Genomic DNA, 26,243 nt, shown 5'->3' on the forward strand with positions numbered 1-26,243 from the left:
TTTGACGCTTACGGTCTATCGACAAGTTAATTTTCCCAGTCAAAGGGCGAGTGCATAATTTCCAACGCGCTTCGAACGCTCGAGCGCTTCGAACGCGCAGCCTTCGTTCACTCGCACGCGCGCACCCCGACGCGCGTCATGCAACCCAACAGCGCGCCCGCGGCGCTCGAGGCATCGCCGCCGAAGGACGCGCGGCGGGAGTATCACAGGCAGTGCCGCGCGCTGCAGCAGGCGCGTCCGTTTTCCCCCCTCACCCCCCCCCCCCCCCTCAACCCGCCGCGGCCCCGCCTCCCTCGTTTTACCCCCCCGCGCGACGGCGACTGACCCGCGAGCGCGCGCGCGCGCGACGTATCGCGCAGGAGATGGTGCGCGATGAAGGCAACATCGACATCGAGCGCGTGCGCGACGCGCTGCGTCGCGTCGCGGCGCTCACGCCGTGCGAGAACATGGACAAGTGCGCCCCGCCCAGCCCCCGCGGCGCGTTCGCTCGTTTGAACGTTCCCTTCCGCGTGTTTTCGCGACGCGCGCTGACTCCACCGCCCACCCGCCATCGCGCGCGCGCGCAGGTTCAAGCCCCCGGACAAGCAGTCCGTCGTCGTGATCCTCCACGACGCGTTCACGCGGTTCGCGAGCTGTTACCACGCGGCCGTCGACGCCGCCGACGGCGTCGAGGTGCGGCGCGCGCCCTCCTTCTTTTTCTTTCCTCTCGACGTCTCGTCCAGGTCTCCGCAGCCGTGTTTCCCCCCGCCGAGCCGACTGACCGCGCCTCCCCTCCCACGCCGTCCACAGCCCGCGGATCTCGCGCTTCTCCACGCGGAGTTCACGCGCCTGATCATCGACGTCCTCGTCGGCGCCCCGGCCAAGCACAAGATCGTCGCCGACGCGCTCGTCGCCGGCGTCCTCGACTCGGCGCTTCGCGCGTCCACGCCGCCGGCGGCGCGACGCGACCTCTCCGCGCTTCTGCTGACGATCGCGTCGACGCACCGGAATAACGCGACGACGCTCGCGAAGCTGATCGACTCAGACGACATCCCGGTCGCGAGCGGCGCCGGGAATGTGCACACCGCGGGGATGCCGAAGACGATGGCGAACGTGTTCGCGACGCTCGCGACGGGCGCGGATTTCCACGCGCAAGTCGCATGCGCCAAGACGCTCCACCACTGCGTCGACGCCGGCGGTCTCGCCCTCGACGTCGTCGCGAAAGGCTTCGGCGAAGCGCGTCAGAACTTCGCGCAGCTCGCGACCGAGTTCGCTGGCGCGGACCTCGCGCGCGAGAGCGCGGGCTTCGACGAGGGCGCGCGCGCGCTCGTGATGAACGTCAACGCCGCGCTCGGCACGAGAGCGCTCGTGAAGACGGCGACGGCGAAAAAAATCGTCACGAACCTCGGCGACGCCATCGACGACGCGCGGGTGCACTTCAACGGCGTCCACGGCATGTCGTTCGAGTCCGGCGGTGAGAACAAGCGCGTCGTTGACCTGACCTGGGGCGACGTCGTTCGTTGCGTCCGCGTCGACGGCGGCGTCGTCCTGTGCATCGGCGTTCGCAAGCCCCCGGCGGGGGTCCCCGCGGACGTCGTCGACGTCGAAGACGACGCGTGGATGTCGTTCGAGTTCACGAAGACGACGTTCCCGGTCGTCCGCGACCGCATGAAGTGGCTCTCGCGGACGCACGGCGACCTCTTCGCCGGCGTCGTCGGAAGCGGCGGCGCCGGCGGGCGCAGGCAGAGCGGCGGCGGCAGCGCCGCGTTCGGAAGCGTCCAACTCGGTTCGGACGCGGCGGCGCGGGTCGGCGTCGGCGTCGGCGTCGGCGGCTCGGCGCGCCTCCCCAAGATCGCCCTCAAGCCGGTCGATCCCACGCCGCCGGTCGGAACGCAGGGGACGCTCGGTTCGCGGTCGTTCGCGGAGGACACGTTGCCAGAGAACAAGCCGCGGAGCGGAGAGAAGAAGAACGTCACGTTCGACGTCGACGTCGACGTCGACGCGCCGCCGCGATTTACGCTCTCCGCCGTGGACGCGAGCGGGGGGCGCGACCGCGAGCCGTCGTCTTCGCCGCCGTCGCAGCACCGAGCGCGCGCGATGTCGCCGCCGTCGCCTGACCGATTCAACACCGTCGACGACATCACCGGTACGGACCCGGACGCGATCCCGGAGTCCCCCGCCGCCGCCGACGTCGGCGGCGGCGACGAAGAGACCGAGGTCGTCGTCCCCTCGTCCCCCGCGGCGAAGGCGTCGTCGTGGAAGAAGGCGACGCGCGCGGCCGCGAAGGCGGCGGAAGACGCCCCCGCCGCCTCCGCCGCCGCCTCCGCCTCTCCCGCGGCGAAGATGAACGGTCTCGAGAAGCTCCTGAGCTCTGGGTCGAAGTCGAACCCGACGGAGACGACGCCGGAGAAGAGAGGCGCCCCGCCCGCGGCCTCGCCCGCCCCGCCGGAGCGCCGCGCGACGCGCAGCCGCACGGCGAAGACGCCGCCGCCGATGATGGAGACGCAGGGCGTGCCCGAGGACTCGGAGACGCAGGGCGTGCCCGAGGACTCCTCCAGCGACGAAGACGAGGAGGAGGAGGAGGAGGAGGAGGAGAAGGCGCCCGAGCCCGAGCCCGAGGAGGAGGAGGAGGAGGAGGACGCGTCCGATCCCGAGATGGAGATTGCCCCGCCGAAGCGAAGCGGACGCGCCAGGGCCACGCGCGCGTCCACGCGCGCGAAGGCGAAGGTCGAGGCGCCCGCGCCGAGGCCGGCGAAGAAGCAGAAGACGCCGAAGTGCGCCGCGTGCCTGAAGAGTCGCAAGTCCGCGGCCTACTGCGCGGAGAAGGGGCACCTCGACGAGTCCGCCGCCGCGGAACCGCCGGCCAAGGCGAAGACGAAACGCGCGTCGGCGAAGACCGCCGACCTCGACGCGCGCATCAAGGCGGGGTTCAAGAGCGCCGACGAGTGGGACGCGTCGATGCGAAAGAACCGCGAAGAGCATTTCACGCTCCGTTCCGAGGTCGAGGGAGACGAGAACACCGCGTGGTTCAACAAAGCCAAGCCCGCGGGAATCTTGAGTCGCCTCAAGACCAAATCGTCTCCGAAGCCGCTCGCGTTGACGACGGACGCGTGGCACGACGCGGTGACGTCCCCGAACGCGCCGCACGCGGAGAAGCAGCGCGCGAAGTCGAAGGGCAAGGGGTCGTCCGCGATGATCGCAGAGCAGCACGTGTGCACGCCGGAGGAGGAGGCGACGCTTCCCGCGCCGCCTCCGTTCGAAGACGGCGACGGCGACGGCGACGGCGACGGCGACGGCGACGCGAGCGAACGCGTCCCGGACACCGCGTTTAAGACCGCGGCGGCCACGAAGACGCCGCTCGGGGCGCGGATGCTCGGCCGGAAGAAGCGCGAGGCGCTCGCGGCGACGGCGAAGCGGGAGAGCGCGGCGAAGTCTCCCGAGCAGATTAAGATCAAGCTCGCGAAATTCGCGCCGGCGGCGCCCGCGGTCGACTTCGCCGCCGTCGACGCGTCGCCGCTGCGAGAGGAGGAGGAGGACGCGTTCGTGTTCCTGGCCGCGGACGAGGAGCCCGAGCCCGAGCCCGAGCCCGAGCCCGAGCCCGAGCCCGAGCCCGCGCGCGCGAAGGCGCGCCCCACGCGCGCGGCCGCGGCGAAGGCGAACGACGCGCTGAAGAAGACCGCAGCGAAGCCCGCGCGCGTCGAGGAGGAGGAGGAGGATGACGACGAGGACGAGGAGGACGACGCCGACGCCGACGCGTTTGAATTCGGCGACGGCGACTCTCCCGCCGCGGTCGACCCGCCGGCGCCGAAGACGGCGCCGCCCGCGTCCAACAAGCGCGCGAGACGCCAGGTCGCGGTCGAGGCGCCGACGCCGACGCCGACGCCGGCGGTGGACGCGGCCGCGGCGGCGGCGGCGGCCGCGCGCGAGCGTCGTCAAGCCGCCGCCGACGAGGCCGAGGCGCAGCTCCGGAGAGAGCGCGCCGCCACCGAGGCGGCGAACGCGCGCGTGAGGGAGGTCGAACGCGAGCTCGCGGAGTTCCAGGCCAAGGCGGCCGCGCGCGAGAAGGAAGCCGCGCGCGCGCTCAAGGCTGCGCGCGAGACCCCGGCGCGGACGCCGGAGGCGACCATACCCGCGGTGCGCACCGGAGGGAAGCAGCATCTGCGCGCGACGAAGAAGCCGGCGAAAGCGGCGCCCGCGCCCGCCGCCGCCGCCGCCGCGACGGTTCTTCGCAAGCGCTCCGCCGCGGCCGCGGACCTCTCCGACGACGAGGAGGACGACGAGGTGGAGGAGGAGGAGGAGGAGGAGGAGGAGGAGAACGTCGCCGCGATGGACCACGACGATGTCGACAGCCTCGGTCTCACCGCGAGCGAGCTCGACGACGACGGCGAGCTCGGCGGGTCCTACTTCGACGACCTCGATCTCGCCGCGGGCGCGAAGCGCCGGTCGACCGCGTCCAAGGCGGCGGCCGCGCCCGCCGCGCCGCCACGCCCGCGCGCCGCCGCGAAGAAGGCGGCGCAGCGGCCGCCTTCCTCGAAGAAGACGGCGGCGGCGACGCCGCCGCTGACCGGCGCGGCGAAGGACGTGGACGACCTCGAGGGGCTCGTTCAGGTCGCCAACGCGCTTCGAAGGAAGAAGCGCGACGAGGCGAGCCACAAGATCCACAAGGTCGTGAAAGACCTCCGCGCCGAGACGGAGAAAGCCGCGACGGGCTTAGACGCGGCCGCGGAGGCGCAGCGCGCGGCGCACGAGCACGCGCTGAGGGCGCAGGCGGAGGACTCCCGCGCGCGGTTCGCGAAGCTCCTCGCGAACGCCAACGCGGCCAACGACAACTTCAAGGATGAGGCGCGTTCTATACACTGGTTCCCATACGACCGCGTCGACGATGTGGACGCCGATCCTTAAGGACTTTTGCCGTCGTCTCTCTCCGCCCACCCCTCGCTTTCATTCCCCGCCATCGACGCCTTTCAACGCCAACTGACGCCTTTCAACTCCACCCCGACAATCGCTTGTATGGAACGGCCCTGAGATTCGCCGACTGAAGAAGGACTTCGGCGCGGCGGAGGGCGAAGACGAGGCGCGGCGCGAGACGCTCGCGGCCGCGGCCGCGGCGTCGAGGGAGGAGCTCAAGAAGCAGGCTGTCGCGGTGAAGCGCCACGCCGCGAAGCGGGCGAAGCTCGCGTCGAAGCACATCGCGGAGCTTCAAAAGGACGCGGACAGCGGCGGGGATCTGAAGCAGATGTTGTACGCACTCGCGGATACCCTCGGGTGAGGAGGACTGAGGGGGACGTAACGGACGTCGGCGGGACGTTACCGTTTCGGATTAAACTACGCTTACGCAGTGAGATACGCAGAGTGATACGAAGTGACGTGAAGACAATTATTCGACGAAGGAGAAGCAGAAGAAGAAGAAGAAGAAGAAGAAGAACCAGAAGCACACAGGTACCGAACGCGACGACGGTTTCGAATACGAGACGAGTTTTTTCCACGCGCTATGACGAGTAACTCACCGCCCGCCTCGCAGCGTCTTCGGACGCGCTATTCTCAAGTCCCTGAGACCGACGGCACCGCTCGCGCCGCCGCCCTCCAGCGCGCGAGCGGCCTCCGCGACCCTCGCGGCCGCGAGCTTATACGCAGCCTGCACGGACCGCTTATACGACAACCGCCATCGCACCGCGAGAAGCATGTTTTCCGACGCCGCGGCGGCGCCCTCTGCCTCCTCCTCCTCCTCCTCCTCCCCCGCCTTCACCCTCGCCCACTCCGCCAGCGACCCGTCGCGCGCGACGCCGCCGGGCTCGTCGACGTTCGCCGCGAGTTCGACCCCCTCCGCCTCCATCCGCGCGACGATCTCCGCGTCCTCCGCCGCGGTCGTCGGCGCGGACGTCAACGCGGCGGCGGCGGCGGCGACGACAGCCTCGTGCGCGAGCGTCTCGCACGCCGCGCCGAGCGCCTCGCCTCGTCTCGCGCGCTCGCGGACGTCCTTCCCCGGGGGTTTCCCAACGAGCGTCGCGTGCGCGGCGAGGCGCAGCCGCTCGAGGGTGCTCCAGCTCACGCCACCGCGCGGGAAAACGCATATCTCGTGTGCGTTACGATACGACCCGACGTCGCCCACCGCCGCCGGGAAATCCACGTCCAGCGTCTTCGCGAGGGGTGGAGTTGAAAGGCGTCAGTCGGAGTTGAAAGGCGCCGAGGACGGGGATTGAAAGCGAGGCGTGGGCGGAGAGATGCGCCGGCAAAAGTCCTTAAGGATCGGCGTTCACCACGCCGACGCGGTCGTATGGGGACTAGTGTAACCAGAACGCACCTTCGCGTCGACGACGAGCGGCGCCTCGTCGTGCGCGTTCTCGCCGTGACTCATCGTGAACCCGTAGTGCGTCAACAGACCCAAGTTGGTGTGCTGGCCGTAGCACAGCGATATCTCCTCGCCCTTGCGATAGTCCCGCCGCGCGACGAAGACCCACGCGTCGGACGCCTCGTGCCACGCGCCGTCGCCGCCGACGCCGCGGCGCAAAAAATACGAATCGTTTTCATCGTCTTCTTCGTCGTCGCGCTCGTCGCTCGGTCCCTCCAGCGGCGTCCCCACCACCTTCGGGACGTGCGGCGGCGTCGGCGGGACGTAGTTGAACAAGTCGCCCACCGGGCACAGCGCGCCCGCGGCGTCGAACGGGACGAAGACCGTGCGCGAGCTGATCGTCGCGGCGGCCCACGCCCACGCGCCGAACGATCGATACGTCGCCGGCAGCCCAATCTTTTCCATGACGGGCGTCGCGCGCGCCCACGCGTCGCGGCACGCCGCCGCGCTTCGATCCGCGGCGTCGACGGCGTGCGGGAGCTGCAGCGCGTTTCGCTCCGCGGCGGTCCAGCCGCACGTCAGCGCGTACGACCGCGGGAGCTGCCTCAGGTAGAGGTGCCAGAAGCTCTCGGCGCCTCGCGAGAGCTCGCGCAGGAGGTGCACCGCGAGTCGATCCGTCGGCGTCAGCGGCGGTTCGCCGTCGCGCTCGTGATGTTCGCTCAGCGCGCGCGCGAGGACGTCGTCCGCGGCCGCGGTGCGGCCGGACATGAGGAGCGCGGTCGGGACGCGCAGGAGCGTGGCGCCGGCCGCGATGGGCGCGGTCGCGACGACGCCCCGCCATCCCTCGCGCGCGGATCCGACGAAGTCCGGGCGGCAGTCGCGCGGCTCGACGCCGTGCTTCAGCGCCCAGGACCAGAAGCGCGGGTCGACCGCGAGCGGCGCGCGCGTCTCCATGCTCGCGGACGCGCCGATGCTCGTCCGCGTCGCCATGGCCGCGGCGGCGCGCGCGCGCGACGCGCGACGCGCGAGCGCGAGCGCGAGTATTGCTCGTGATGACAACATCCTCGTCACGTTTTAGAAATAAACGATCTGTCGGGGTGCCTACCTTCTGCCATTGCTCTCCGCGGCGCCGCGCGCGATGCGCGCGGTCGTGCAGCGCGTCAAGAGCGCGTCCGTGACGGTCGACGGCGAGGTCGTCTCCGCGATCGGCCCCGGTCTGATGGTCCTGGTCGGCGTCAAGGAGGGCGACGGAGTGGACGAGCTGGAGTGGACGTGCAAGAAAGTTGTAAATCTTCGACTGTTCCATAGCGACGCGGAGGGGAAGCCGTGGGCGCGCTCGGTCGCGAGCGCGGCGGACGCGGGGAAGGCGCCGCGCGAGATCTTGTTCGTCTCGCAGTTCACGCTGCACGCGAGCGTGACGAAGGGGAACAAGCCGGACTTCCACCGCGCGATGCGCGGCGAGGACGCGAAGGTTCTTTACGAAAAGTTTTTGACGCGCGCGCGACGCGCGCTCGTCGACGCGACGGGCGAGAGAGACGCGGGAAACAGGGTGAAGGACGGCGTGTTCGGGGCGACGATGGACGTCGCGCTCGTGAACGACGGCCCGGTCACGGTCGTCGTGGACAGCGACGATCGCAGCAAGTGAAGCGGCGAGCAGCGACGGAGACGATTCGATTCGCGAACCCATCCCGACTCGCTTACAGCCTGTACTATTTAGGCATCATGATATCATCGCGTCTTCTACATACCGCGCGTCACACCGCCCACCCGCCGCCGTGGCCGTGCTCCATCTGCGCCGACAGCGGCGACCGCCCGCTCCGGTCCAGCGACAGCCCGCACGGCTCGCTGAACGGCGCCCACATATCCCGCAGCGCGTGGTCCACCATCGTCAGCCGTTGATGCTTGCGAAAGCTCGAGCGCATCACCTCCGCGATGTGATCCATGATGTTGATCGACGGATCCAACCGGAACTGCCACCCCTCTAGGACCATGACGGTGACGACCGCGACCATGACGTTCGGGTCGATCGTGACGTGGTACTTTTGAACCGTCTCGAAGATGGCGTTCATGCAGTCGCCCGCGCGAGGGGAGCTCTCCGAAAATTGCGACACCGCCGCGCTGATGTCTTGCCTGAACCCCTCCGTGTCCAACGTCGGGGAGAGGTTGCTGCTGAACGATATGATGTTATTCGCGACGCCGACGCCGTCCCAGTCGATGATGGACTGGAAAAATTCCGCGAGCGAGGCTTGGTGGTGCGGCGTGAGCTCGGTCGCGAGCCCGGTGTCGAGGATGATGATCTCCGGTCGTCCGCCCTTTGGAAGCCGCCCGGCCCCCTTGGTCGCCGCCTTCCCGTTCCCGTTCCCGCCGTTTCGTTCGGAAGACGCGTCCTTCTTCGCGTCGTCGTCGTCCATCGCGCGCCCCTCCTTCGCGTCCTTCGCGCCGCCCGGCATCCCGCCGCGCATCCCCCCCGGCAGTCGCACGAGGATGTTCCCCGGATGCAAATCCGCGTGAAGAAAGTTGTCGTCGATGAGCATCTTCAACAGCGTCTTCACGCCGAGCGCGGCGAGGACGGAGTTCTCCTCGGGGACGAACGTCGCCATCGCCGCGGCCGCCGCGTTCTGCTCCGCCGCCGTGCGCGTGATCTCGTCGACGCGCGACGCCGCCGCGGCCGCGCCGCCGCCGCCCTTCCTTCCGCCGTTCGCCTCCGCCTTGGCCTTTTGAATCGCGCGATCCATCGCCTCCGTCGCCGCGGGCTCCATGAGGTAGTTGGAGATGGACACCCCGTCCTCGAACGTCTCGATGAGAACCTCTTCCTTCGCGAGCCCGCACACCGGCGTCGGGAAGCTCACGGTGGGCCACAGCGAGAAGCAGTCCTTAAACCGCCGCAAGTTGGACGCCTCCGTCGTGAGATCCACCTGAGGGTCGTTCCATACGAAGCGACGTCGGGGTGGAGTTCAAAGGCGTCAGTTGGAGTTGAAGGTATCGTAGGCGGGTATTGAAAGCGAGGGGTGGGCGGATATGAACGCCGGCAAAAAAAGTCCTTAAGGAACGGCGTTCACCACGCCAACGCGGTCGTATGGGGACCGGTGTATAGAACGCGCCTGCTGGAGCATGTGCACGCCAAACTGCTGCACCGTGTGCTCGAGCTGGAACGGCGCGAGGAACTCAATCTTATTCGTCGCGTTCGCGAGCCACATGAGGATCGCGAAGTCGCGCTTGAGCACCTCCACGACCCCGGGGTGGCGGACTTTCACGGCGACGAAGCGTCCCTCGGCGTCCTCGCGCGCGCGCGCCTCCGCCTCCCTTCGCGCTCTCCGGCTCCTCCGCGACTCGCTGTGACGGGTATCGCTCTCGTCGGCGCCGTTACCGCCGCTCGACGACGCGCTCGCGCTCGCGCCCTCGTCTCGCCGCGCGGCGTCCAGTTTGTCCGCCTTCGGAATCGCGTCGTCGGAATCGGAATCGCCGCCGACGAAGGCGCCCAGTCCTGGCATAAAGCTGCCGGGATTCCACCGCCAGTGCCCCGCGCTGTTCCTCCACTCCTCCGCCATGCTCCACGCGATCCGACGCCACTCCCCGGACGCGAGCAGCTCCACGCCCGCGCCGACCGCGCGCAGCAGCCGCGGCTGGAACCCGAGCTTGGGCCCGCCGCCGTTCTCTTCCGCGACGCCCGCGCGGAGCTTGGCTCGGTGAATCTGCGCGATGGACCCGCTCGCGATCGGCGTCGGGTCCACCCACATGAAGATCTGATCCACCACCTCCGCGCCGCCGTACGCGCGCTCCAAAATCTGCCGCGTCTTCGCGTAGCTGTGCTCCGGCGCGTTCGCCTGCAGCTCCTCGAGCTCGCGGCACAGTTGCGCCGGGAACACGTCGTACCGCGTGGACGCCCACTGCCCCCACTTTATAAACGCCGCGCCCGCGCGTTCGAGCGTGACGCGCAGCAGGCGGTACCACGCGGCGTCGCCCCACTCGCCCGCGAGCTTCGACAGCAAAAACGGCGCGGTGAAAATCACGGGGAAGAAGAGGAACGAGAGGTGGATCGCGCGGAGCGTCGTGAGCGTATTCTCGACGAGCGCGCCGCGCCAATCGGGCTGTTCATTCGCGTCGAATTGGCGCTCCGTTTGTCGCGCCGCGGGAGGGAGGGAGGCGACGGTTCCGGTCGCGGTCTTCTCGCCGTCTCCCCCGTTCCCGTTCCCGCCGCCGATTCCGGCGCGCTTCTTCTCGAGGCAGTGCGCGGTCGCCGGGAACAGCGCTTTCCCGCCGCCGACGAGCATCATCACGACCACCCCGGACAAGTTCGGGAGCGATCGTCTCGCGTGATTCGTGAAACCCGCCTCGGCCCACACGTTCGCGAACGCGCGAGACGCGCGACGACGCGCGGTCGCGCCCGCGCCGCTAGAGCGCGCGGAGGACGCCGCCGCTGCGGACGCGAGGGCCTCGCCCGCGGCGCGCCACCGCGCCGGATTCGCGCGCAAGAGCGCGGCGAGGAGCGGCGAGATCGTCGTCGTCGACGACGACGACAGGAGCGACGAGACGCTCCATCGATGCGTCGTCGTCCGCGAGAGGACTCGGCTCGAGGCGCGCGTCGCCGCCGCGGTCGCCGCGGCCGCGGCTTCGCTCGCGCGCTCGCGCGCGAGTCTGACGACGCGATGGGGAGGAGGGGAGCGAGGACGGGGGGCGGGTGAGACGGGACGCGCGGCGGCGGCGGCGGCGACGGCGGCGGATCTCGCGACGCGGCGACGAAGGTTTCGGCGCGAAGAGAAGACGCGCGAGCGGTGGCGGAGGGCGGGATGGATCATCGGACGGCTCGCACGCACCGCATCGCGCGCTCGGTCGCGGCGTCGCTCTGGAACGACGTCGCGCGGCCTCTCGCCGCGTCCGTCAACGGCCGCCTCGCGGCGCGGGACGCGGCGCGAAGCATCGTGCGCGGGCGTGGACGCGCGCGCGCTGACTGCGAGCGGCGGGAGCGGATCGGCGCGCGAGAAGCGACAGAGACGGGCGGACGTGGCGGCGCCACCGACCGCGCCGCGGAGCTGAGGTGCGTTCTAAACGAACGCATTTCACCCATCGCTCGGTTTCAACACTTGATCGCGTCCCCTTTCAACTGACCGATGATTTGTATGGAACGACCCTGAGCGAGGCGAGGCTCGGCAAAAGTGAACATCACGCATATTTTTCTGTTGTTAGTACACACGACTCGCAGCGCCCTCCTCGTCCTCACACCTTCAGGAGCACTTTCAGCAGCGCCATGCGAATGAACAGCCCGTTCCTCGCCTGGCGGAAGTACGCCGCCCTCGGGTCCGCGTCGCACTCGGGCGCGATCTCGTCCAGACGCGGCAGCGGGTGCATCACGATCGACGTCTTCTTCATCGCCGCCATCACTTTTTCATCCACGGTGTAGACGCCGCGGCAGGCTTCGTACTCGTCGAGCCGGTCGCCGAAGCGTTCTTTTTGGATGCGCGTCTGATACAGGACGTCCACCTCGCTCGCGACGCCGAGGAGGTCCTCGCTCTCGCGCCACTTCGCGCCGTTGGCGTCGAGCTCGGCTTTGATGTCGTCCTTCATCTTCACCACTTCGGGCGCGACGAAGACGAACTGAGGGTCGTTCCATACGAGCGAACGTCGGGGTGGAGTTGAAAGGCGTCAGTTGGAGTTGAAAGGCGTCGAGGTCGGGGATTGAAAGCGAGGTGTGGGCGGAGAGATGCGCCGGCAAAAGTCCTTAAGGAACGGCGTTCACCACGCCAACGGGGTCGTATGGGGACCAGTGTATAGAGCACGCGCCTCGACGTTTTCAAAATTGCAGAGCATCGTCGCGAGCGATCGAACGGTCCGCCCGTTCGCGAGGTCGCCGACCAACCCCACCTTGATGTCATCGAGCCGCCCGAGCTCGTTGTAGATGGTATACGTGTCGAGCAGCGCCTGCGTCGGGTGCTGCCCGGGCCCATCGCCGGCGTTGATGACGGGCGACTGAGGGTCGAGGGTCCATACGAAGCGACGTCGGGGCGGCGTTCAAAGGCGTCAGAAGCGGAGTTGAAAGGCATCGAGGCGCGTGGGGATTGAAAGCGAGGGACCCTGGGCGGAGAGAAACAGACGCCGGGAGAGAAAGTTCTTAAGGATCGGCGTTCACCACGCCGACGCGGTCGTATGGGGACCAGTGTGAGATAGAACGCACCTCGATGGCGTCCGCCGCGCGCCTCGCCGCGCCGGCGGTGAAATGACGGAGGACGACGATGTCGGCGTATCCCTCCACCGTGCGTATCGTGTCCTCGAGCGTCTCGCCCTTCGCCGCGGAGGAGTACTCGCCCGCGCTCTCCGTGGATAAGATCCCGCCGCCGAGCTTGCCCATCGCGCCTTCAAAGGACAGCCGCGTGCGCGTGGACGGCTCGTAGAAGAGCGTGCTCATGAGAAATCCCTGGAGCATCGTGGACTCGCGCGAGCCGGGCTTCACCTCCGACATCGCGTCCGCGATGACGAAGAGCTCCTCGAGCATCGCGCGGTCGAACTGCTGCGCCTCGACGCAGTTCTTCAGGTCTTTCAGGCCGCTGACGCACGCGCCGGGCATCGGCGTCGCGCGGCAGCGGTGGCGGAGGCCACGGAGGATCTCGCCGTCGTCGTCGTCGTCGATTCGCGTCGTCGGTCGTCGCGACGGCGCGACGCGCGGGCGTCGGACGGCGCGCGCCGCGGACGGGCGGATCGCGCAGGCGCGTCCGTCGCCGCGACGCGCGATCGCGCGCGGCGCGGGGAACGCGAACGCGCGGGACATCGTCTCGGTCGCGTCGGGGGTGCGCGCGACTCGACTCTCACGCGCTTAGTTCGACGCGGACGACGGGAGAGCGTTCAAAAAGCCGAAAGCCCGCCGAGCGCTCATCATCACGGGCGGTGCCCACTCAGCAGCGATTCGGCCGAGCGCGCCGCGCAGTCATGGCGGCGCGCGCCGCGGCGTCCCACGCGCGCGCGGCGGCGCCGCGGCGACGACGCGACGACGCTTCCGATCGTGCCCGAGACGCCGCGCGCGCGGTCGAACCCGCGCTCAGCAGACGCCACCGTGCGGCGACCACGCGCGTCGTCCGCGCGTCCGCCTCCGCCGCGGACGTGGTAGTCACCGTCGCCGAGGCGAACGATGAACGCGAAGACGAACGCGACGCGCGCGTCTTCGTGAACCTGAAGAACGGCATCGAGGCCATCGACGACCTCCGCGCGCTTCGTGTGCCGTACGCCTTCGCTCGCATCCAGTCCACGATGTGCGAGGTGGGAGATCTCGAGAAGGTTCTCCTCGAGCTCGACGCGTCGTTCATGCTCGACGCCGCGCTCGGGCGAAGCGTCGTGGTCGTGGATTACGGATCGAGGGATCGACAGCGCGGCGCGCCGAGGGCGCTGTGGTACGGCCTCGAGTTCGTGCGGTACGCGCTGAACCGCGCGTGGTTCGGATACAAAGGCGGGGAGGAGGAGGATGGGGGGGGAGGGGGGGAGAGCGGCGGCGGCGGTACAGCTGGCGCCCACTACGTCCCGGTGTGCCGAGGGAAGAACGTGACGAACGACTTTCGACGGAAATACTCGGCGCTGTCAAAGTCGTGCAAGAAGCGACTCAAGTACTATCGCAAGTTTTTGAAACCACCCCCGGAGGAGGACGCACTCCCGGAGCTCCCGGGCGGCGGCGACTCGCCTAGCGCGAAACGCCGCGTGCGGTTGGTAGGCGCGTACAAGTTCACGGACAAGGACGACGACGACGCGTTTTACGTCGAAGCGTTGCACCGCGCGGAGCTGGGGACGACGGCGGTGGCCGGCGCCGCGCATCCCGCCGCGAGAGCGTCGATGACCGAGCGCGAGGCGCTGGACGCGCTCGAGGGGAGGGGGTTTAGGGTGTTGTACAGCGGCGACACCGAGGAGGAGTGGCTGGAGCAGCGCAGAGGGCGCGGGGGCGCGTAGGTAGACCGTATGAGTATCTTAGAGCGAAATTATATTTCTGTTCTCAGCACTCCTGTCTGAAGAAGATCGCCGCGATCGAACGGGCTCTCAGTCGTCCTCCGCGTCTCCTCGCTCGTCGCACGATGCGCGCCGCGGCGATGCGCGCGCTGCTGCTCGCCGCGCTGCTGTGCGCGGCGACGACGCCCGCGCGCGCGTTCTACCTCCCCGGCGTCGCCCCGCAGGACTTCGCGCGGGTGCGACCCCACCACCCCGCCACACACGACACGCGAACGCGTCGCGTCTCTCCGCCGAATAAACGCCGGCATCGAACGCGCTTTCGCCCTCGTCGCCCGCGCCGCGGAAACCGCCGTCCTGACCCGCGCTTCGCCCCGCCCGATACCCGCCCGCCCATCGCGACCTTCAGGACGACCTCGTGAACTTCAAGGTGAACTCGCTGACGTCGGACCGGACGCCGGTGCCGATGCGGTTCTACGACCTGCCCTACTGCCGCCCGTCCGAGATCCGCGCGAGCGCGGAAAACCTCGGCGAAGTCCTCCGCGGCGACCGCATCTTCAACTCGCTGTATCAGATGCAGATGCGTCTCGACGAGCGGTGCAAGGTGGTGTGCGAGTCCGAGCCGCTGAGCGAGCACGAGGCGGACCGTCTCCGCGCGGCGATCGTGGACGGATACCGCGTGAACATGATCTTAGATAATCTCCCCGCGGCGCAAAGTTTCGTCGACGACGCCGGCGTCAAGCGCTACGACCGCGGGTTCCCGGTCGGGTTCGTCGACGAGATGGACGCGAAACGCGCGGACTATAAAGACGCGCGGGCGTACGTGAACAACCACGCGACGTTCACGATCTTGTACCACAAGGACGAGTCGCGACCGGATTCCGCGCGGCGCATCGTGGGGTTCGAGGTGGAGCCGCACAGCGTGAAGCATCGGAGGGATCCTAACGCCACAGACCCGAGCGTTTTAAGCACGTGCGACCCGGAGCGCGTCCTGTTCGCGAAGCCTCCCGCGCGGCGGTTCGACAGCGACGCGGGCGCTCAGGTGGTGGCGGCCGGGGAGAAGATCCTGTGGACCTACGACGTCGCGTTCAAACCGTCGGACGTGCGGTGGGCTTCGAGATGGGACACCTACCTCGCTGTCTCCAAGTCGGACGAAGAGATCCACTGGTTCTCAGTGATCAACAGCGCGGTGGTGATGCTGTTCCTGTCCGCGATGGTCGCGATGATCGTTCTGCGGACGCTGCGGAGCGACATCACGAGGTACAACGCGCTGGAGAGCGTCGATCTCGACGCGGACGACGACGAGGTGCGTTCTATACACTGGTCCCCATACGTCCGCGTCGGCGTGGTGAACGCCGTTCCTTAAGGACTTCGCCCGGCGCATCTCTCCGCCCAGGGTCCCTCGCTTTCGATCCCCGCCCTCGACGCCTTTCAACTCCGCTTCTGACGCCTTTGAACTCCACCCCGATATCATCGCTTCTATGAAACGACCCTGAGAGCGAGAGCGGGTGGAAGCTGCTCCACGGCGACGTCTTCCGGCCGCCGCGTTCGCCCGCGCGGCTCGCCGTGTGCGTCGGCACCGGCGCGCAGCTCATCATCGTGGCGTTCGTCACCATGGTATTCGCGCTGCTCGGGTTCTTGAGCCCCGCGAATCGCGGGGGGCTGATGACCGCGTCGCTGATGACGTTCGCGCTCGCGGGCGTCGCGGCGGGGTACGTCGCGGGGCGAATGTTCCGAGCGTTTCAGGCGCGTTCTCTCTCTCATCACATCACACTGGTCCCCGTACGACCCCGTTCGCGTGTTGAACGCCGATCCTTAAGGACTTCTCACTCTCCCGGCGCATCGCTCCTCCCATCACCCCTCGCTCACGATCCCGACGCACCTCGACGCCTCACAACTCCGGTTCTGACGCCTTTCAACTCCGGTTCTGACGCCTTTCGACTCCGCGCCTCAGCTCTCGCCGTCGGAGTGGCGAAGAAATACCGCGCACGTCGCGGTCGCGTTCCCGGGGCTCGCGTTCGCCGTGCTGATATCGCTGAACCTCGTGGTGTGGGGGAAAGAAGGCGCCGCGGCGGTGCCGTTCGGGACGCTTTTCCAGCTGTGCGCGATGTGGTTCTGTCTCTCGACGCCGTTGGTGTTTCTCGGGTCTCACCGAGCGTTCGCCGCGCCCGCGCCGGAGCAGCCGACGCGGACGAATAAGATCCCTCGGCAGGTGCCCAGAACGCCGTGGTACCTGAAAGACGACGCGACCGCGTTACTCGGCGGGATCTTACCCTTCGGCGCGGTGTTCATCGAGCTGTTCTTCATCCTGTCGTCCGTGTGGCTGCGTCAGGCGTACTACATCTTCGGCGTGCTCTCCGTGGTGTACGTCATATTGGTCGTCACGTGCGCGGAGATCGCGATCGTGATCACGTACTTCACGCTGTGCGGCGAGGACTACAGGTGGTGGTGGAAGGCGTTCAACTCCCCCGCGTTCGCGGGCGCGTACGTGTTCGCGTACAGCGCGTATTACTACCTCACTCGGTTGGACATCTCCGGCGGGGTGATTCCGACGGCGATGTACTTTTCGTACATGGGGCTGGCGTCGATCGGGTTCGGGTTGGCGTGCGGCGCGGTCGGGTTCGTCGCGAGCTACGCGTTCGTCAGGGCCATCTACGGCAGCGTGAAGATAGATTAATAATCAATCGCGTGTGCGGTATGTAACGTGACACGGAGGAGATACAGTACGACGAATGCGGAGAATATAATATACGTCGCGAAGTACTTTCGTATCATTCACACGTTTCGTCTACTCGCCGTCGCCGCTGCCAGACCGAACCGAATCATCGCGACGCGCGGCGACCGCGGTCCACGTCGTCGCTCACTCGTAGATCCACGCGTGCGCGGTGTGCGCGTACTCGGAGACGCCCTCCGGGAACCAGAGGCCGATCTCGTGCTTCGCGGAGTCCACCGCGTCCGAGCCGTGGATGACGTTGCGTCCGAGCTCGATGCAGTAGTCGCCGCGGATCGTGCCGGGCTCGGACGCGCTGCGGATGGGCGGGGAGGAGGACGGCGCGGAGGAGGGTTTAGGGCGTCAGAGTCGGTCGGTCGCGGCGGTCGAACGACGCGACGCGACGCGACGCGGCGCGAGCGGGGAGGAGGACGCGCGCGGGCGGAGCGACTCTGACGCCGCCGCTCGGCTCGGCGCTCTTTCGCGACGCGAAATCATCTCGCGTCGGCGGCGGCGGCGTCGGCGATCGAGGGAGGAGACGGGAGAGGGACGCACAGCGGGTTCGTCGCGCCGATGATCTTCCTTCCGGTCTTGACAACCTCCTTGCCCTCCCAGACCATGCACACCACGGGCCCGGAGCACATGTAATCCACGAGGTCGCCGAAGAAGGGCTTGGAGCTGAGATCGGCGTAGTGCTTCTCCGCGTGCTCCTTCGTGACGGACATCATCTTCATGCCGCGGAGGTAGAACCCCTTGGTCTCGAACCGCGCGATGATGGCGCCGACGAGGCCGCGCTGGACGCCGTCCGGCTTGATCATGATGTACGTTTGCTCCATGGTGAGTTTCGGAAGTGCGTGCGTGCGAGGCGCGGTCGATAAAGGGCGAGCCGGCGGCGCCGATCGCGCCGCTCTACGACAGCCCTCCGTCGTTTATCCTGACAGCAGTTCCTGTTTCGGCGACGGTTCAGAGCGCGCGACGAGCGCCGATGAAAACAGCGTTCAAAGAAAACGCGTCGGCGCGACGCGATCGGTCGCAGAGATCTCTCACGCCGCCCCGCACGATGAAGTCCGTCCTCGTCGGCGCCGCCCTCGGCGCCGCGCTGTTCGTCGCCCTGAAGAAGCTCGATCTCAAGAAGAAGACGACGCCGCCGCCTCCGCCGCCGAGCGCCGCCGTCGCGCCGCTCGAGATCCGCCCGGACACGCCCGTCGCCGCGACGCCCTCGAAGAAAAAGTCGTCGCGCGCGAGCACGCCCGCGAAGGGATCGCCCGCGCTGAGCGGCGCGGCTTCCCCCGCGTCCGGCTCCCCCGCGTCCTCCGTCAGCGGCGGCAGCGCGTCCACGCCGTCGTCCGCGCTCAGGAAGACGCCCTCCAAGGCGGCGCTCCGCGACCTGAAGAACGCCGCGTTCGTGTTCGTCAAGCCGCACGCCAACACGGAGGCGACGCGCGCGCTCGTGCGATCGACGCTCGAGGCGCGGAAGATCGCGATCGTCGCCGAGGGCGAGATCGACGCCGCCGCGATCGACGAGGACAAGCTCATCGATCAGCACTACTACGCGATCGCGTCCAAGGCGACGCTGACGAAGCCGAAAGACCTCCCCGTCCCCGCGGACGCGTTCGAGGCAAAGTACGGCGTGTCGTGGCAGAGCGCGTTGGACGACGGGAAGGTTTTCAACGCGCTCGACGCGTGCGCGCACTTCGGCGTGGACTCCGCCGGTCTGGACGCCAAGTGGCAGAAGGCGAAGAAGGACGGGCACCTCGTCAAGTTCGGCGGCGGGTTCTATTGCGGCAAGGTGGAGGACATCTACGTCTTCAACGGGTTCTTCATGGAGATGCGCGCCGCGTTCGTCGCGCCCGGCGCGTCGATCCACTACTACGTCGTCGAGTTCGAGCCGGCGGATTGTAAGTGGGCCGCGTTCAGAGGCGACGTGCTCGGTCCCACCGACCCCGCGGACGCTCCGGAGAGCTCCCTCCGCGGCATGATCTACCGCGACTGGAAGCAGCTCGGCCTGAAGTCCAAGCCGTTCGTGGGCGAGAACGGCGTGCACGCGTCCGCGTCGCCGCTGGAGGGGCTCGCGGTGAGACTGGTTCCCATACGACCGCGTTCGCGATGTGAACGCCGTTTCTTAAGGACTTTCCCCGACGTCACTCTTCGCCCGCGCTTCCCTTTCAACGTTCGTTTTGTTTGACCGGTGATGAGACGCACAATTGACCGACGCGTTCGTTCACCCGCGACAGGAGCGCGCCAACTGGCTGAAGCGGCCCATCGCGAAGGACGCTTTCGGCGCGGCGTTGATCGCGTCCGGGATCAAAGAGAAGCGCGTGAAGGAGTGGCTCGTGGACGCGCGCGTGACGCACGAGGACGGCGAAGGGAGCGTGTTCGACCTCCTCGAGGATCTGGACGTGGAGGAGTGCCTCGCGAAGTGTCTGACGATCAAGAAGTGAGGCGTACGCGACGGCGCAAGCGTTAATTTTAATTTGTAAGGTTTTGTAAGACGAATCTCAGCTCCATTCCACGACCTCATTTCCAGCCGCCGCGCACTCCGCGGCCGCGCGTCGATACCCCCTCGGCGTCGTCGTCTTCGCCGCCGCGTCCTCGCTCGACGCGCGGGCCCGATGAGCGACGACGAAGCGCCGGACCCCGCCGCGATCGAGGCGGCGCAGCTCGCGATGCTTCTCGCGCCGCCCTCCGAGGCGGACGAGATCGCGCATTACGCCTCCGTGCTCGCCCCCGGCGCGCCCGGGCACGGCGACGTGACCGTGAAGCGCGTGAAGCACGGCAAGGGCCTCGTCGCGGCGAGGGCGTTCAGAGAGGGCGAGCGCGTCCTCGTGGAGCCGCCGCTCGTCGGGATGCAGCACGAGCGGAACCGCGCGGACGCCATCGTGTGCGGCGGATGCTTCCGGTTCGTCGGATCGATCGAGCATCAGATCGCGCGCAGGCTGCTCGAGTCCACCTCCGGCGGCGGCGGCGGCGGCGAGGAAAACGTGGAGCTCAACGCGAGCGCGCTCGCGACGGCGCGAGGGATGACGCGCGACGGCCTGAAGCTTCCGGGGTCGGACGCCTTCCCGTTGCCGGAAATCCAAGCGTGCCTGACGGGGTGCTCGCGAGAGGTGTACTGCGGCTTCGAGTGCGCGTTGACGTCGATGCAGTCGCACGAGATGTTTCTCTGCGTCGGCGGCCACTGCGCAGACGACGGGGAGATCGCCGAGGACAGGCCCGACGCGAGGGCGTTCGTGGAGCACGCGAGAGAGACGAACGACATCTTCATCCTCGCCGCCAAGGCGCTCGTCAAGGTCGCGGCGGACGCGGGCAAATTAGAGGGGCTCTCGGGCGACGGCGAAAGCGACGCGCTCGCGGCGGCGTGGGCGCCGTTCCGCGTCGCGCACAAGCCCGTGTGGTGGGACGCGGTGGCGAGGCCGGAGGACGTCGCGGTGGGGGACGAGGAGACGGCGTTTCGCGAGAGCATGCGCGAGATCGCGACGGAATCGTTGCGGCTGCTCCGAGCGAGCTCCACGTTTTTGAGATTCGTGAAAGCGTACCCGGGTCTGTTCCACATCGACGTGTACTCCAGGATAATAGGGATGTTCGAGACGAACAACCTCGAGATCGCGGTCGCGTCGCCGGTGGAGGATTACTTCCTCGCGATGGACGAGTTACCTCCGGAGGGCCCCGAGCGCGCGATCACCGATCCGCTGCTCGACGCCCTCGACACGAAGTACTGCGTCCCGTGCGAAGGCACCGGCTTCTTCGCGTTGCAGTCGTGCATGAACAACGACTGCGATCCGAACGTGACGCCGTTGAAGGACGACGGCGACGTCGACGGGAAGTGCGTGCTCGTCGCGAAGCGGGCGATCGCCGCAGGGGAGGAGTTGACGATGTGTTACGTGGACGAGGGGATGGACGTGAGGGCGCGGCGCGCGGAGTTGATGGATTACGGGTTCGAGTGCGGATGCGCGCGGTGCGAGCGCGAAGCCGCGGGGTTGGGTCAGGCGCGACGCGGGAGCAAGATGAAGTGATGAAGGTGTACTCCTGCGGTCGATCGGCGCGCCTTTCTCTCAGAGCGCGCGGTTTGCGATGTGCGCGTCGTCGTGTCGTTAGAGTCGTGTCATTTGTGTATGAGTCGTGTCATTTACAGGTATCGACGTCGCGTCGTCGTGATATGCGCGCGCTGCGCGCTCGCGTCCGTCCGTCACTTCCCTTGCAGCGGCGGCAGGTCCTTCAACGGCGCGCGCGACCGTCCTCCGCCGCTCCGTCCCGCCTGCTGCTTGATGAGCATCGCCTTCAGCTTCGCCACGTTCCCTCGCTCGTCCAGCGCTCGCTTCAGATCCCTCCTGAGCGCGTCCGCCTCCGCGTGCGCCGCCGCGGCGTTCGCCTTGGCCGCGTTGAGCTGCTGCACGGCGACGCGTTCGCGGCTCGCCGCCGCGTCCGCGTCGTTCTCCGCCGCCGCGATGCGATCGACGAGATAATTATACGGCTGCGTCGCGTCCGATACCCTGCTCTGCGCGCGTCTCAACTGCTGTTCGAGGTCCTCCACGCGCCTGGTCATGTCGTCCTTCGCGTCGCACGCCAGCTTGCACTGCTTCTCGAGCTCGTTGCATCTCCGGCCGAGCGCGACGGACTGCTGCAGCCGCCGCCGCAGCGACGCGGGGACGGCGCCGCCGAGCGCCGCGAGCGCGGTGACGCGGTTCTCGCCGCCGCTGACGCTCGCGGCTTGACCGTCGGCCGCCTCGCGCACGACCGCGTCGTCGAGCTCCTGTTCGAGAGCCTCGTAGTGCTCCAACCGCGCGGCTTGCTCCGCGAGCGTCAGGTCCACGTCGCTCTGCCGTCTCCGCGCCTCGTTCTCTAGCGAGACGTACTGCTGTTCCAGCAGCCGGCACTTCTTCGTGAGCATCTCGCACTCCATGCGCATCACCTTGTTATTCCCGACGCTCTCGCCGTGCAGCATGCTAATCCGCTCGAGCTCCATGGCTTTCATGCGCAGCTCCCCCGTGAGCTGCGCGATGCTGACGTCGGAGGATTTCTGCGACGAGCGATGCGCGGCGAGCAAGTCGTCGTAATCGCGTCGCGCGTCGTTCAGCTCGAGCCTCGCGCCGCTCGCGTCGTTCACCGCGGCGTCGCGCAGATCCTTCAGCGCGCGGATCTCTCGATCGCGTTGCGACGCGTGCTCCTCGCGCAGCGCCGCGAGATCCTCCGCGGCTTTGACGCGCAGGCGTTCCACCTCGGCGCGAAGCCTTTCCTCGTGCGCGGCGGATGCTTCGTCGTTCCCGCGCATGAGCTTCTCCCTGAGGTCGTCGCGCTGCGCCTTGAGCTCGGAGATTTTCTCGCGCATTCGATCCTCCTCCATCTCCGCCTTGCGCTCGCGCTCGGCGTGCGCGTCCACCTCGCGCGAGAGGTACGCCTTGTCCTGCGTCAGAAGGTCGGCTCGGTGTCGCGTCGACGACAGCTGTTCCGCGAGCGAATCGCGCTCCTTTCTCACGAGCGACTCGTTCGCGCTCGCCACCGCGGCGGCGCGCTCGCACTCGTGCGCCCTCGTCTTGTGCGCGTCCACGGACGCGGCGACCTCGTCGTACATCGCGCCCTTCGCCGTGAGCACCTCGCATCTCACGAGCGCGTCTTCCAAATCTTTCGACAGGCGTTCGCATCGCGCGTCGAGCGCCGCGCGCTCCGCCGCGTTATCCTGCTCGCTCGCGCTGATGTTCGCCGTCGCGCGCCGCGTCTCGCGGACGAGGCGCTCGTTGTCCAGCTTCGCGCGCGACGCCGCGTCGCGCGCGGCGTCGCGCTCCACGCGCGTGATGTCGAGATCGGCGCGCAGGCTCGCCGTCTCCTCGTGGACGCGCAGCACGCAAAACTCGCGCAGGGAGAGGTCCTTCGCGTCCATCGTCTTGAGCTCCTTGAGCCGCTCTTGCGAGCACACCACGCTCTGGACGTCGTTCTTCGCCTCCGCGATCGCCTCGCGAAGCGGCGGCGCGAGCCTCTCGAGCTCGGTCTGCTTCGCCTTGAGGTGGTTCACCGCGTCGAGCATCTTCTGCCGCTCCGCGTCGAACGCCTTCTCTTTCGCCACCATCGCCTCGAGATGCCGCTCGTCCTTCTTGACGTTCTCCTCGACGAGGATCGCGAGGCGCTCCTCGAGCTTCGCCGTGCGCTGCGCCACCTTCATCTCGAGGCGTCCGAGATGCGGGCCGTCGTCCGGGTCGCGTCCTTCCCGCGCGGCCGCCATGCGCCTGATGGCTTCCACCTCGTTCTCCGCCTCCGTGACGCCCGAGACCGTGGACGGGGTCGCGTCGGTGTCGTCGGTGTCGCCGTCGTCGCCTCGCGCGTCCTTGTTGAGCTCGTCGAGCAGGCGCTCGAGGCGGTCCTTCGCCTTGCCCATGGCGAGACGAGACGGGACGACGCGGGGCGGGGGGAGGGGGGGCGACGGGCGCGCGCGCGTCGGATTTTGATTTGAACGGCGGGTCGAGCGGTCCAAGTTTTTTCAAACGGCCACCTGAAACGTACGTGTACGCGTATGGGCAATTGGTTAGAGTACGCGTACTCGCTCGCACGCGCGCGCGACGCCAGCCACCAGACCCCGCGGTCAGGTCTCTCGGGCTGGCCGACGAAACCACGACGCGAGCGTATCTTTCTCTCTCTCCGTCGTCGCTCGTCCGTCCCCGCTCACAACGACGCGCGCTTCCCCGCTCGTCTCCACGCACGCACGCACGCCGCGGTGTCCTCGCACCTCGCCCGCTCGCTCTTCGCGCTCCTCGCGAACCCGTAAACGCTCCCGCGCACGCGCGAGCACACGACGACTGGGAGAGAACCCGCCCTCGCCGCTCCCGAGAAGAACGCGACGCGCTCTTCCACCGCCGCCTCCGCCGCGCTCCGATAACCGACCGACCGACACGACACGATGGGCATCCTCGACGACGTCCCGCTCCCGCAGGGGAAGCACCTCCTGCTCGCGTCCGCGGGGCTCTCCACCGCCGCGGGCGGGATGAGCCTTCTCCAACCGAAGAAGACGCACGAGTACTACTTCGAGGAGGAAGTCCCCGGGGACGACGACAAGAAGGAGCCCGCGCCGCAGCACAAGCCGACGACCAGGTTCGATTTTCATCGTGTATTCGCTTTTTTATACCCCGACCAGCCCGGTTTCGAGAAAGTTTTGACCGCGCGCGATTGACCGACCGACGGATCGACGGATCACTCATCAAATAAACCCAAGGTGGCTCGGCGCGTCGCTGTGCTGGGTCGCGGGCCTCAACGTCGCCGCCGCGTTCGCCCCCGAGGGCTCCGAAGCGAAAAAGAACCTCTTGATCGCGAACGGCGCGGGGCTGCTCGCGGTCAGCGCGATGGACGGCGCGATGCTGTACAAAGAGACGCAGAAGAAGAAGGCGACGCTGCCGGAGATCGCGGCGACGAGCGCGCTCGGGGTGCTGCACATCGCCCGCGCCGTGAAGGGCGCGGATAAAGACGAGTGAACGAACGTGCGCGACGATGGAAGGAAGCGCGTGAGGTGAGCGACGACGCGAGCGCGCGATGACGCGTGTCTGATTGAAAGTGACGCCGCCGCCGAGAGCGATGGCAGTAGGCCGGCCGCGAGAAGAAGAAGAAGAAGAAGAAGAGCACGAATACGACGACGTCGACGACGAGAAAAATGAAAGAAAAAAACGAAAAACGAAAACGCGACGCGAGTCTTCTTCCTCTACACGTACGTCTCGTCGTATCGTCTACTAGCTAGCTAGGCTACTAGAACAGCCCGACCTTCTTCTTCGCCGCCTGCCGACGCCACAGCGGCATCGCGGCGAACTCAGCCTTGCCCATCCCGAAGGCGCCGGCGAACTCTGCGTCGGACAGGTAAGACTCCTTCTCCGTGACGACGACGTTGTGCCTCGACGCGACGTCCGCTGCGGTCAACACCTCCATCGTCAGCGTGATCGACCCGGGCGGGAGCGTATCAGGACCCGCCACGTCAGACGGTATTTCCGTCGCCGACGAATCAGAAGACGCCGCGGCGGCGGCGTCTTCGCCCGCGCCCGGCGATCTCGTCGGCTTCGGCGGCGTCGGTCTCAACTTCGCGAACACGACGGGTCCCCCGCGGTCCTCCTCCGAACGGATGTCTTTCTTCGCACCCTCCCCCTCCCTCTTCGCCTTATCCGGCGTCTTCCTCAGCTTCACCTCCGCGCCCGGGACCGGCGGCGGGTTCGCCGCCCGCGCGCGCTCCAACTTTTTCTCGTACGGGTCCTCGTGCGCGCCGTCGCCGCCGGATACGCCGCTCGTCGCGACGCGGCGCGCGAGCGCGACGTCCCACGCGACGAAACGCCGCGCGAACGCCGGCGGCTCCGCGCCGGCGGGGACGATCGACGTCGGCGCGTCCACGTCCCGGCCGTCGTGCTCCGCGCGCGCCTCGACGTACCTCCGCGCGAGCGCCGCGGCCCGCGCTCTCTCGCGCTCGCTCGACCTCGGGCCGATCCAGAGGAACGTCTCGGCGACGACGTCGAGAAGCATGACGTCGTCGGCGCGCAGGTCGTCTTGAGAAAAGTGGAAAATTTCGTCGACGCCGGCGTCGCGCACGTGGAACAGCCGCGCCTCCGCCTCCGCCGCCGCCGCCGCCTCCGCCGCCGCCGCCGCATCCGCCGCCTTCCCCACGAACAGCTCGAGAAAGCGCGCGGGCTCTCTCCCCATGACGACCCTGACTCGCGTCGCGCGCCCGCCGAGCTCGTCGACGAGCTTTTCCGCCGAGTCCGCCGCCGCGGCTCTCTCGTCCGCGGCGGAATCCTTTCCCAACCAAAAGTACACGACGTGCGACGCGCCGCCGTCGAACGTGTGCTTGATCACGTACGAGTCGCCGGCGCGGAACTGACCGTACGCGGACGGCTCCACGGGCGCGCGCTCGCGCTCTTCCATGCGCCACACGGTGACGTCCCCGACGCCGTTCTCGCTCGCGACGACGCCGCCGCTGAGGGCCATTCCATACAAAAAATGATCATCGGTCAGTTGAAAGGGGGAGCGATCAAATGTTGAAACCGGGCGATGGGTGAAAAACTTTTGTATAGAACGCACCTGAGCCTCGGGAACGGCAGCGCCAACGCGGAGACGTCGATCTCCGCGGCGACGCGGTCGGGGGTGGTTCTGGCCCCGCCGCTCTTCGTCGCGGAGAGCGGCGAGGAGATAGGCTTCGCGGCGGGCGCGTTCCACATGTGAAACGCCTGCTTGAACAACGCGGGCTCGCCGCCCTCCTTCACGACGCGCACGGGGACGCGCTCCGGGAGCTTAGTTAGGGTCGAGGGTCCACACAAAGCGACGTCGGGGTGGAGTTGAAAGGCGTCAGTTGGATTTGAAAGGCGCCGAGGTGTGTCGGGATCGAAAGCGAGG

At 68.0% G+C, this 26,243-nt stretch overlaps 13 protein-coding genes across 13 annotated transcripts; 7 read left to right on the top strand and 6 right to left on the bottom strand.

Annotated features, from left to right (window-relative positions):
* Nucleotides 1–362: 362 nt before the first annotated feature.
* On the top strand, nt 363–4,881 carry MICPUCDRAFT_60904 (uncharacterized protein; the record flags this gene model as incomplete). Its single annotated transcript, XM_003060989.1, has 2 exons — nt 363–454; nt 567–4,881. 2 exons carry the CDS (start codon nt 363–365, stop codon nt 4,879–4,881), a joined length of 4,407 nt encoding a protein of 1,468 aa, XP_003061035.1.
* A 601-nt stretch (nt 4,882–5,482) lies between these two features.
* MICPUCDRAFT_60905 (set domain protein) lies at nt 5,483–7,258 on the bottom strand (the record flags this gene model as incomplete). The annotated part of the gene is made up of 2 exons (XM_003061256.1): nt 5,483–6,115; nt 6,281–7,258. The coding sequence occupies 2 exons, from the start codon at nt 7,256–7,258 to the stop codon at nt 5,483–5,485; spliced, it is 1,611 nt and encodes a 536-aa protein (XP_003061302.1).
* A 148-nt stretch (nt 7,259–7,406) lies between these two features.
* On the top strand, nt 7,407–7,913 carry MICPUCDRAFT_19638 (uncharacterized protein; the record flags this gene model as incomplete). The annotated part of the gene is made up of 1 exon (XM_003060990.1): nt 7,407–7,913. The coding sequence occupies one exon, from the start codon at nt 7,407–7,409 to the stop codon at nt 7,911–7,913; it is 507 nt and encodes a 168-aa protein (XP_003061036.1).
* A 109-nt stretch (nt 7,914–8,022) lies between these two features.
* Nucleotides 8,023–10,539, bottom strand: MICPUCDRAFT_19774 (uncharacterized protein; the record flags this gene model as incomplete). The annotated part of the gene is made up of 5 exons (XM_003061257.1): nt 8,023–8,613; nt 8,749–8,886; nt 9,049–9,183; nt 9,337–9,561; nt 9,934–10,539. The coding sequence occupies 5 exons, from the start codon at nt 10,537–10,539 to the stop codon at nt 8,023–8,025; spliced, it is 1,695 nt and encodes a 564-aa protein (XP_003061303.1).
* A 943-nt stretch (nt 10,540–11,482) lies between these two features.
* On the bottom strand, nt 11,483–12,827 carry MICPUCDRAFT_19938 (uncharacterized protein; the record flags this gene model as incomplete). Its single annotated transcript, XM_003061258.1, has 3 exons — nt 11,483–11,860; nt 12,053–12,232; nt 12,438–12,827. The coding sequence occupies 3 exons, from the start codon at nt 12,825–12,827 to the stop codon at nt 11,483–11,485; spliced, it is 948 nt and encodes a 315-aa protein (XP_003061304.1).
* Nucleotides 12,828–13,186: 359 nt separating this feature from the next.
* MICPUCDRAFT_41417 (uncharacterized protein) lies at nt 13,187–14,191 on the top strand (the record flags this gene model as incomplete). Its single annotated transcript, XM_003060991.1, has 1 exon — nt 13,187–14,191. The coding sequence occupies one exon, from the start codon at nt 13,187–13,189 to the stop codon at nt 14,189–14,191; it is 1,005 nt and encodes a 334-aa protein (XP_003061037.1).
* A 137-nt stretch (nt 14,192–14,328) lies between these two features.
* MICPUCDRAFT_35093 (uncharacterized protein) lies at nt 14,329–16,862 on the top strand (the record flags this gene model as incomplete). The annotated part of the gene is made up of 4 exons (XM_003060992.1): nt 14,329–14,424; nt 14,595–15,491; nt 15,689–15,961; nt 16,140–16,862. The coding sequence occupies 4 exons, from the start codon at nt 14,329–14,331 to the stop codon at nt 16,860–16,862; spliced, it is 1,989 nt and encodes a 662-aa protein (XP_003061038.1).
* A 73-nt stretch (nt 16,863–16,935) lies between these two features.
* Nucleotides 16,936–17,746, bottom strand: MICPUCDRAFT_60912 (uncharacterized protein). The gene is made up of 2 exons (XM_003061259.1): nt 17,451–17,746; nt 16,936–17,211 (listed from the first exon to the last, which is right to left on the bottom strand). The coding sequence occupies exons 1-2, from the start codon at nt 17,729–17,731 to the stop codon at nt 17,046–17,048; spliced, it is 447 nt and encodes a 148-aa protein (XP_003061305.1). The 5' UTR covers nt 17,732–17,746; the 3' UTR covers nt 16,936–17,045.
* Nucleotides 17,747–17,955: 209 nt separating this feature from the next.
* On the top strand, nt 17,956–19,395 carry MICPUCDRAFT_48154 (uncharacterized protein; the record flags this gene model as incomplete). The annotated part of the gene is made up of 2 exons (XM_003060993.1): nt 17,956–18,969; nt 19,130–19,395. 2 exons carry the CDS (start codon nt 17,956–17,958, stop codon nt 19,334–19,336), a joined length of 1,221 nt encoding a protein of 406 aa, XP_003061039.1. The 3' UTR covers nt 19,337–19,395.
* A 166-nt stretch (nt 19,396–19,561) lies between these two features.
* Nucleotides 19,562–20,908, top strand: MICPUCDRAFT_20125 (set domain protein; the record flags this gene model as incomplete). The annotated part of the gene is made up of 1 exon (XM_003060994.1): nt 19,562–20,908. One exon carries the CDS (start codon nt 19,562–19,564, stop codon nt 20,906–20,908), a length of 1,347 nt encoding a protein of 448 aa, XP_003061040.1.
* A 173-nt stretch (nt 20,909–21,081) lies between these two features.
* MICPUCDRAFT_41421 (uncharacterized protein) lies at nt 21,082–23,262 on the bottom strand (the record flags this gene model as incomplete). The annotated part of the gene is made up of 1 exon (XM_003061260.1): nt 21,082–23,262. The coding sequence occupies one exon, from the start codon at nt 23,260–23,262 to the stop codon at nt 21,082–21,084; it is 2,181 nt and encodes a 726-aa protein (XP_003061306.1).
* A 519-nt stretch (nt 23,263–23,781) lies between these two features.
* On the top strand, nt 23,782–24,349 carry MICPUCDRAFT_60916 (uncharacterized protein; the record flags this gene model as incomplete). Its single annotated transcript, XM_003060995.1, has 2 exons — nt 23,782–23,972; nt 24,094–24,349. 2 exons carry the CDS (start codon nt 23,782–23,784, stop codon nt 24,347–24,349), a joined length of 447 nt encoding a protein of 148 aa, XP_003061041.1.
* A 1,168-nt stretch (nt 24,350–25,517) lies between these two features.
* Nucleotides 25,518–25,838, bottom strand: MICPUCDRAFT_19502 (uncharacterized protein; the record flags this gene model as incomplete). Its single annotated transcript, XM_003061261.1, has 1 exon — nt 25,518–25,838. A coding segment is annotated over one exon (321 nt), but the record flags the coding sequence as incomplete, so codon positions are not given.
* Between the last annotated feature and the right edge of the window lie 405 nt (nt 25,839–26,243).

Source organism: Micromonas pusilla, assembly GCF_000151265.4.
Source record: "Micromonas pusilla CCMP1545 genomic scaffold MICPUCscaffold_9, whole genome shotgun sequence".
NCBI classification, from domain to species: Eukaryota; Viridiplantae; Chlorophyta; class Mamiellophyceae; order Mamiellales; family Mamiellaceae; genus Micromonas; species Micromonas pusilla.

Bases quoted from the DNA above. Each gene is read 5' to 3' on its own strand.
- MICPUCDRAFT_60912 (XM_003061259.1), bottom strand. From the start codon at position 17,731: ATGGAGCAAACGTACATCATGATCAAGCCGGACGGCGTCCAGCGCGGC. The intron at 17,212-17,450 runs GTGCGTCCCTCT...GCCCATCCGCAG, and splicing joins ATCGGCGCGACGAACCCGCT to CGCGTCCGAGCCCGGCACGA.